The 9,648-nt window shown below is 59.0% G+C and overlaps 2 protein-coding genes across 3 annotated transcripts in view; one reads left to right on the top strand and one right to left on the bottom strand.

Annotated features, from left to right (window-relative positions):
• Positions 1-1,669: 1,669 nt before the first annotated feature.
• Positions 1,670-7,879, bottom strand: NABP2 (nucleic acid binding protein 2). The gene is made up of 7 exons (XM_077838776.1): positions 7,741-7,879; positions 6,564-6,673; positions 5,678-5,816; positions 4,385-4,456; positions 3,842-3,923; positions 3,406-3,472; positions 1,670-3,062 (listed from the first exon to the last, which is right to left on the bottom strand). Exons 2-7 carry the CDS (start codon positions 6,640-6,642, stop codon positions 2,860-2,862), a joined length of 642 nt encoding a protein of 213 aa, XP_077694902.1. The 5' UTR covers positions 6,643-6,673; positions 7,741-7,879; the 3' UTR covers positions 1,670-2,859.
• Positions 7,880-9,348: 1,469 nt separating this feature from the next.
• RNF41 (ring finger protein 41) overlaps positions 9,349-9,648 on the top strand; it is a 32,599-nt gene continuing 32,299 nt past the window's right edge. For both annotated transcript variants that reach the window (XM_077838689.1, XM_077838690.1), the window contains exon 1: positions 9,349-9,492. The gene's annotated coding sequence lies outside the window, so the exon portion shown is untranslated. The remainder of the gene's footprint in view (positions 9,493-9,648) is intronic.

The following is a 9,648-nucleotide window of genomic DNA, read 5'->3' as shown; positions in this document are numbered from 1 at the left end:
CTGTTTGCACAATATCTAGGGCAGGTCCCATGGCTGCCCCCCGATCCCTGCTGGCCTGGAAAACTCTCTGGCAGCTCCAATGCAGCATGGACAGGGCATGACCCCGGCCTGGCAGATGATGGACAGCTGGGTGTCACAGGGTTAAAATCCTAGAAATGCCCATCTCTTTTTCACGTGACTCCGGGCGCTGGGGCTTTGGGAATTGCCCCGATTAGTGGGAGAGCTGGCATGGCTCTGTCACCTCAGGTGCTCAACAGGCCGCCTGGAACTCTCCCCGCTACCAGCCCCAGGAATGGGTCCTGGCCTATGACGTTCCTGAGGGAGGGAATCCTACCCCAGCCGCTTCCCAGCCACCCCGTGGTCTTACCAACCTGCTAGATCTGCCCGAGAGCCTGAGGACACATCTGGGACGCGCCGAGTTGGGCCAGTGTCGTGGGTGTAGTTATCAGCCGCAGCAGGGTAGAGCCCCACCCAGAGCCAGGCCCGAGCACGCCAGGTGCTGTACAAACAATGCTGTCTTCCCATGGGGGCGCCCTGCCGCCACCCTCAGCGCTGACTTGGCGCCATGAGGTTTCCGCCTCCCCAGACAGGGCACCGGGCGAACACGCCAGGAACAGCCTCTGGGAAACCACCCTGATGCTGTCTGCACACCCACCCAGAGGGCTGCATCTGGCCACCTCCCCTGCCCCGCTTCCAACTCTGCCCCAGAGCCAGCTCCAGCCCCACCTTTGGTTTACTGGGGGCTGATTCTTGTCTGGCAGCACTCAGGGCTGCTTCATTGCAGTCTTTGCCAGCACTGGGTCTTTACCCCCCCCCCCGCCCACGGGTGATCTGGCCCCCCCAGAAGCGGGGAAAGGAAATGCACTTACCTGGTGCGGCGTCTTGGTCCCTGCCCTTCGCTGCACAAAATCTGGCTGCTCCAGTACCTGAGGGGCAAGGGTCAGGCATGTCTCCCCGAAGCCCAGCCCCTTCCCCCCCCAAGAGGGCCTGAAGGGAGGAGACTAAAAGGGCGAGTCCCATGTGGGTTTCCTGCCCCATCAGCCTGCAGGGCGCTGGCCGCTGGCCGAGGTGCAGAGGGAGGGGGCTGGTCCCAAGCTGCAGCCCTGCACAGACCCTGGGCGCTGTCATCTCACGGCAGGAACAGGGACCTGGCTCCTGGGTTCAAATCCAGCCCCTGCGGTCACCCCACCGGTCAGGGACAGAGCTGGGGAGCTACAAGCCAGGTCTCCTGTGGCCCAGTGCAGCCCTCCCCCCACTGGGCCCCGCTGACTCCCTTCGCAGTTCGTGCCCACTTGGAGCTCGCTGCGCAGCAGGAGGAATCGTGCCCTGGGGACAGGCCTTGTCCTGCCCAGGGGAGAGATTTTTCCGTCTAATGTTCAGTGTGACTTGGACAGGAGCAGCCCCTTCTGGCCTTTCAATCTATGACTATGGACTGGGCCGGCTGGTCAGTATAACGCCCAGCGGGGCCACGCTGCCGCCAGCATACGGGGCTGGGCTTTGTTATGGGGCTTGGGAACCGGGGGGGAGTTTGATCTCAGCCACTACAAGCTGCTCTGGTGCCGGACTCGGGGGGCTGACGCCAGCAGACCAGGCCCGGTGTGGCTGGTGCAAAAGTTCCCCTGGGGCCCGGGCGCAAGCGACCACACGGCAGGCGGAGGGGGATGGCGGCACGGCCTTTATTCCAACGCAGCCCCGGGCAGGTCAGCGACTCAGCTTGGGTGAGACAAGAGAAGGGAGTTTCGGGGGGGAGTTAAAACAGAATAAAAGAGGGGGGTGGTGGCTGGGAGCATCAGGCTGTGGGGGGGAAGAGCATTCTCCAAACCAGCGGGCAAGGGAGAACAGCTCCAAGGTCAGCGCCAGGCCCGATCCTGCTGGGGGATCCCTCCCCGTGTGGGCAGACGTGACAGTGATTCGGGTGAGTCTGTCCTGGGGGCCTGGAGCTCAAATCCTCCACCTAGCCCCTGTCCCGGGAGCTGCCCCCACCAGCTCCAGGCTGCGAGGGGGCTGCCATCTGCGGGGCGGGGGGTTGACTGTGGTGACCTCCTAGGAACTGGCCTGAGACCCAGCAAACTCATTCCACGCAGGGTGGGGCCCAGAGCGCCCAGGCAGGGCTCACGGCCAACCTGGGTTGGAACCAGCGCCCCACCCCATCTCTCCCCCCTTCCGCCGTGTGTGCCCCGAGGTTCCCTGAGCTGCTGCTGGCCCGGGGGAGGGGAGGGGAGATTTGGCTCCACGCTCAGTCTTAGGCAGCCTCCGCTGAGACACCAAGACCCAAACGGGCCCCTCCTGGGGGCAAGGAGAGGGGGGCCGCTGCCCCCCATCCTACACCTGGAGGAGGCCTCAGCAGTCCCCGGCTGCCCCCTGGCCACTGACCACACCTGGCAAAAGCAGCTTTTTTAAAGTTTTCTAAAAAGTTTCAGGATATTTGTAAAAAAAAAACCCCCCAAAAAACCCAACAAAACACAAAAAAAACCACCAAAGGAACGAAATCCAGTGAGCTGGGGAGGGAGAGAGGAAGGGAGGGGCAGCCCCCCCGCAGAGGGGCATGTGGGGATCCCAGCGGGGGCACTTGGCTGTGGCTCAGTTTAGTCTCAGAGCAGAGCTGTGAAGATAAAGGGACGGTTTCCAATGGGGGGCGCCCCCCTCCCCGTCACTGCTCAGGAGAACGCCACAGTCCCGGTGAAAATGGACACGACCGCGGCGACTAAAACGCTCTTGGTTCGCTGTCTCTGATCTAGCCCGTAGCGATGCCTGGCCATGGTCTCTCCCGCCCCCTGGCCCAGCCTCCTCCCAGCCTCGGCAGTGGGACCCGGGGCGAACCGGCACAGAGCTGGGGCGGGGGGTCCCGACCCTGCGGTGTTATCTCTTGCTGCTTCGCCGGGTCTCTTTGCCGTTGCTGACGGGGTTGGAGGATGAGCCAGACCCGGCCGAGCCCACGCCCTGCTGGTTTGGCTGGCTCCTGGTGATCCGGCCGCTGGTGGGGTGGGATGGGACGTTTGGCGGGTGTGTGGGGCCGCTGGGGCTTGGGGCGCTCAGCCCGTTGCCATTCTGGTTGTCGGCAGCTGAAAACAAAAGCGACAGATTACACAGGGAAATGAACAGCGAAACCAAGGCAGGGCTGGGCAGAGAACCCAGGAGCCCTGGTTCCCAGCCCCCGCTGTTCTACCCACTACACCCCAGTCCCCACCCAGAGCTGGGGATAGAACCCAGGAGTCCTGGCTCCCAGACCGCTCTGCTCTAACCTTCTAGACTCCCCTCCCCGATTACTGGACTAGAGAATCGGCTCGAGCTGTGACTGCCCCCGAGTGGTGAGTGCTGAATGGCTCCGAAGCAGGGTCATGTCCCATCTGCCTTGCTCAGGGGTGGGGGGACATCCAGCCTGCAGAGCTAGGGGGGCTCCCTTACCTGGGGACGATGCGGCGGGGCCCGGGGTGGTCTGGGAAGCAGCAGGGGTCACGTTATCGTTCGGGGCCTGAAGGAAACGGGAGAGAGAACTCATGGTCCCGGATCTCGCAGGATGCTGGCGCACTTCCCCAGCCACCCGCAGGACAGAGATGCGGCCACTTCTGGGCCGCAGCCAGCACAGCCGCGCGTCTCCGACGTCCACAAATCCACCCCCACCCAACCCCGTCCCACCAGGAGCAGAGCCTGGGGGAAAGTCCTGCCGCACATCCTGGCTCCTGGGGTCGGCAGCAGCAGGAAGCCCCGAGGGCTTTTTCACAGACTTGTTCCCTGGGCCACAGGAGGCCCCGTGGGCATCCGCAGATAAGCAAACCCCATTACCCTGCTAGATGGGCCCCCCCAGCCCTTTGACCCCAGCTGGGAACCGGCTGGTACTCACGGCTTTGCTCTGGGACTGCTGGGTCACATACTCTGGGTTGGGTTCGCTGAAGTTTGGGACCTCGGAGTAAATCATGCAGAACCTAGGGAGGGAAATGGCAGGTCAGCGAGGCCACCAGGAGACTGGCCAACCCCTTCCTCCCCTCGCACTCAGCCTTATCCTGGGGGAGGGGATGCCCTGACTCTCCAGCAGCAAGAGACCTGGACTGTCTCAGGCCAGGATTTTGATTCCAACTGTGCTGGGAATACAATACCCAGGTATCCAGTCTCCCCTGCTCTAACCACCAGGCCAGGCCATCCTCCCAGGGCTGGGAACAGAACCCAGGAGTCCTGGCTCCCCACCCCCACCCTGCTCTGAACACCAGTCACTCCTGAGTAGACACCCACAGGTCCAGCTGGGCTGGCTGCCTGGTCAGCCCTGGTGGCAAATCGCTCCAGCTCTGGGGCTCCCCCACACTTCTCCCCTCCCCAGCCTCTAAGGAGCCAGGCTCCAGGGAGCGACACCCCCAGGGCTCCTCCAGTGAAGCCGACAGGCCTTTCTTACTCTCCGATTTTCTGCAGGTCTCCTCCGCGGCCTGTGTAGAGGGTCAGGCAGCCTTTGAAAACTGATGCGTAGCTGAAAGCAAGAGGAATGCCGAGATCTGGGGTTAACTGCGCGGGGTTGGCCCAGCGGCTGCAGGCCAGAAATCTCACACAGGACACGCACCCTGGACTGGGTGCAGAACTAGGGGCCTCAATTCTCACTTCCCCTGAACCTGCACTTGAGGGAGGCACCTTTGTGCTCCCAGTGCTCTGGGGCTCGCCAGGGAAACCCCCCCGATGTAAGTTAGAGTAGCCCTGAGGCCGCTCTGACTTACAGACTGTTTCCCACAACCCCTTATGAAAGGAGAGAAGAACCACCCCGCCAGCCCAGCAACACTGTGTGCTGCTTCAGCAATGCCACCAGGGGGCGCTCTAATTATTCTTTCAAGGGGCTCCCACAAATGCAGTGGCAGTTTCCGGGTGCAGCGCTAGCCTGTCTGGGGGTGGCAGGGGGAAGAGATGAGCTCCATCCACTCAGAATGACAAGGATTTCTCCTGGGGATACAGGGACAGTAAAATCCTGCCCTGAAGTCGTGTCTAAGCTAAGCCGACATGCTGAATCCATTGAGATCAGTCCTACCTGCTTACCGTAACTCCCCCCGCCTCCAATGTCCAGGGATAGAGAGCTGGTGTCATATTACTACACTGACATTAACCTCTGTGTGCCTATGCGCGTCCAGGAAGGGTCTTTTCCAGGGACCTAACTGGATTTTTTTTTTTAAATTGTATCTATATATTTAAAATAATAAAGTCTCCTACCCAAGGTGCCCAGACACCAGCATACAATGCACACTCAGTGTTAAAGTCGTCAGCAGGAATTCAGCCACCGCCCTCGGCCTTCTCCCGAACCCCCCTATCCTTTGCAACCTGCCTGGAAAGTTAGGAAATTCGGGCTATTTCAGAGCATAGAGACGACCGGATCCCGCAAGGAGTCAGCTCTGAGCAGGCGGATGCAGGCCTGTTTGCTCAGGCTTGTATCTCCCTCGACAAATGAAGGGGACCGGACGCTTTCCTTCTGCTGAGAATGAAGGCCAGGGAGAAGAGCAGCCTTGCCCATTCTCCTCCCCCTGGAAGGGCTGGCATCGCAGTCTCAGATGTGGGGAGCTCAGGGGAGCCCCCAGCCTGGTCTATCAAACCCCGAATGAGCTTGTCTCAGGAGCCCTGGGGGGCCTGAGGCTGACGGGCTGGGCATGTGGCAGGCGCCAACATGATCGGGTCCCGTGGCCGCCCTCCCTCCCAGCAGGGTCTCGCCTACCCTTTGGTCAATCGGATGATGTCTCCCGGCTGAATGAGGTTCCCTACATCGTCCCACACTGAGATGTTGATGCTGCCGGTTTTGTCGGCTACTTTGCACGTCCGCACCTCGTGGCCGTCCTTTGTCTTAGTCACCCGACCTGCAGGGGGGAGCGGGACATCTCCATGGTAACACAGATGAGCCCCTTTGGGCTAGACAAGGCCTTGTACAAACACAGACCACAAAGGTGGTCCCGGCCTAAGGTCCCAAGCCTATGAACGCTGAGCCGAGTCACGGCCGCCAACGTAAGCATCTGCCCTCACCCTACGTCAATTATGGTGTCTCAAAAACGGACACTGACATCACTAAACAGCTGGGGCAGGGGGTGAAAGCCAGCCACAAATATTGTTTGAGAACTGATTTCAACAGTTAAATGGAATTTCAGTACGACAGCGGCTCTTAACCTTTCCAGACGACTGTCCCACTTTCAGGAGTCGGATCAGTCTTGCCTACCCCCCAGTTTCACCTCACTTAAAAAACTACTTGTTTACAAAATCAGACATAAAAATACAGCAGTGTCCCAGCCCCATTATTATTGAAAAGTGGCGGACTTTCGCATTTATACCATAGAATTATAAAATCAATCAATCGGAATATAAATCTTGTACTTACACTTCAGCATCTGGTGTGTAGAACAGTATAAACAAGCCATTGTCTCTGTGATATTTTAGTTTGTCCTGACTTTGCTAGCGCTTTCTATGTCACCTGTTGTAAAACTAGGCAAATCTCTAGATGAGCTGATGTACCCCGGAAGAGCTCTGCGTACCCCCAGGGGCACATGAACCCCTGGTTGAGAACCACTACAGTAAGATATTTGATATATCTCTTGCACATTATTAATACCCACCTGTTTCCAGTACAATAAAAATAAGGTTTAAGTTTTTCAAGCCGGGTTTAATGTCCTTCACAAAGGTTTCAGTCGTCATATTGAGCAGCTTCTGGCTTCTGCTACGTTATCTGTGCAAATAATAAAATAATATAACCACATTTGAAAAGAAAGCGACAGTCAGCGCACAGAAGGGAAAGGCAGGTGCTGGCTACTGCAGCCAAGGTGGAGAGAATGCACCAACATGGAGAAATGTGCAGGATCCTGAGTTAAGTTTTTATTATTGAATTGGCACAGGTACCTCACAAGGTTAGCCAACAGGGGAATGACCTGTCGGAAGAATGAAACATCCTGCTGTTAATTTAGCCCCAAAGGAAAGAAAGTACAAAATGGCAACCACAATTGAAGATTCTTGCAAGAAAAGTGCATCTGTTTTTCATTTCTGCACAAATTTCTCTCACTGAGTCGAGACCCCGACAATACAGTTGCATTACTTTCTATCTGCACAAATTGTAGCCATGAGTCAGACCGTGGCAAGAAAAACCCATTTCTGTATGCAAGGATTGCAACCCTGATTCAGACCAACAACATTTCATCTTGCTGTTTTGCAAAAGTCACCCGCTTGCAAATCTGTGTCCACCTTGCAAAACGGAGACAGGCTAATTAAAATAAAACACACACACACACTGAAAATCCACCTCTGCATCTTTTTCTTTAACCCACAAATTGCACCAGAAATTCAGACGCTGGGTACTGACACACGGCCTTCAGATCCCTGCCGGGAAAGTGCATTTTATCTTTTGCACAAATCACAGCCCTGATTTCACACCACCGCCGGGGAAAACGCCTGCTTCTCTTTTTGGATAAACTGCAAGCCCATCCCCACGCACCCTGCGGCAAGAAAAGGCTTTTCTCCGGGAGCGGAGAAGTGGAGGCTCGTTCACCTCGGAGGATCAGTTCGCTCACGTGTTGGTGGAAATTCTTGCCGTGGAGGGGAAAAAAGGAGACAGGGATTTGGGGACTGAAAATTGCTGGGGAGGTGCAGCTATCCCCTGCCACATGCGCGCCCCCTGCCCTGCAATGCACCACATGCAAGGGGGCTCCAGGCCCCTCTGCCAAAGCTCCTGAGGCTGCTGCAGACGGGGGCTGATGGGGGTAGAAATCGGGGGGTCCCCCCCCCTTCCCCTGTAAAACTGACCTGATGGAACGTTGGGTTGCAGACATTCCAGGAAGTATCCAGCAGCGTTCTGAGTAGCCAATCGCAGCAGCAGGACGCTCTTCGACAGGGACGAACGTGCCACACCTCCAGCCAATTGCAGTGCAGGGGGAGGCCTGGCGTTGAGCATTTAAAGGGACAGCAACATCCCCTGCACGCGTGTGACATTTGCCAGTGGGGGGAGATACCAGCCTTTCCTATGTGCGTTGGACTCGGAGCGCTGGAGCCTAGATCTAACCCCCTGGACCATACACACCGAGGTCCATGGGTCACACAAGTTCTGTTACTACGCGTGGGCCCGCGTGGCTCACGCCGTGACCTGCTGGCTAGACATGTGTGGATCACACCCCCCCTTGGCAGCGTGACGAGCCATGCAGTGTTATTCCTGCCTGGGATGGGTCTTGCGGAGCACCTAGTCATGTCCCGGGGCCTGTTGTACCAGGTGGGATAGAACTGCAGAACAAAAAGAGTCCCCAAGCGGGGATCCATCCATGCTGCCAGGGCCCATGGGAGAGAAAAGGGGGCGGGGGGGTTGAGGTAATATATTTTTTTGGACCAGCCTCTGTGGGCGAGAGACACGTGCTGTCACGTGTGAGTCATGCGTGCTGTGATGGGACGGGTCACGCATACCACAGGGGCACAGGGGGCTCATGCGTCCCCGCGCCGGACAGCTGGGCCTGGGAGAGGCACATGTAGGTGGGGTTCATTGTAAAGAATGATGGTTTTTAACATTTGCCACCAGTAGAGGCCCAAGCTGGTTGATAGAGGGAAGGAAAAGCCCCTTCTCCAGGGATTTCACTGGCCAGGAATAAGCTCCAGCCTGAGGAAGCATTTTCATCAGGTAAAGGAGGGGCAAGCAAAAATTGGGGCTTGGTCCTGCTTTGAGCAGGGGCTTGGACTAGAATGGCCTCCTGAGGTCCCTTCCCGCCGTGATATTCTCTGATTCTATGAGGCCACACTGTCTTTGCTGTTCACTTGGCAGAGAAAAGGGGTGCGATCAGGGCCAGACAGACAGAGGTGCAGGGACAGACCAACACAGGGAGAGAGAGACTGACACAGGGTCAGGAACAGGATCACACAGGGGCAGACACAGGGACAGACAGAGACAGGGAGGACTGGGGGGGCAGGGACAGACAGACACAGGAAGGATGGGGGGCAGGGACAGACAGTCACGGGGGGGGCAGGGACAGACAGACACAGGGAGGATGGGGGGGGCAGGGACAGACAGACCCAGGGGCAGGGACAGACAGACACAGGGAGGACTGGTGGGGGGCAGGGACAGACAGTCACGGGGGGGGGCAGGGACAGACAGACACAGGGAGGATGGGGGGGGCAGGGACAGACAGACCCAGGGGCAGGGACAGACAGACACAGGGAGGACTGGGGGGGCAAACCACCCCCCACAACCAACCACTCCCAGCCAGCGTGGAGAGAAGCCCCGCCCCCTCCCGCAAGCCCCGCCCCTCCCGCTCTTGAGCCCGGAGCGGCGGCCCGCCGACCATAGAGTCCCCCCTTTGCCCTCTGGCGGGGTAGAGCGGCCGGCGACCATAGAGTCCTCATCCTCCCCCCCAACGGGTGGCTGGAGCGTCGCATCCGGGCGGGGCGCCCCCGTGTTTCCGGCGGGGCGGGGGGTTGCGTAGCAGCGCCGGGGCCGGGCGGGGGGCCGGGGAGGCTGCGGCCGCCTCTGAGCCCTGCAGGGTCCCGGAGCAGCCCGAGGAGCCGGGGCTCGGCGCGGTACGTTGGTGGGAGGGGGGTCGGTCGGGGGAGGGGGCGAAGGGTCGGTCGGGGGGAAGGGTCTGGGGAGGGGGGTCGGTCAGGGGAAGCGGGGTCGGGAGGGGTCTGGGAGGGAGGTCGGGAGGGGGAAGGGGCGGTTGGGGGGGGGCGGTTGGG

This window comes from Eretmochelys imbricata, chromosome 20 (assembly GCF_965152235.1).
Source record: "Eretmochelys imbricata isolate rEreImb1 chromosome 20, rEreImb1.hap1, whole genome shotgun sequence".
In the NCBI taxonomy this organism is placed as follows: Eukaryota; Metazoa; Chordata; order Testudines; family Cheloniidae; genus Eretmochelys; species Eretmochelys imbricata.
The sequence above is the reverse complement of the archived record's forward strand: the minus strand, read 5'-3'. Positions and strand labels throughout refer to the sequence as shown.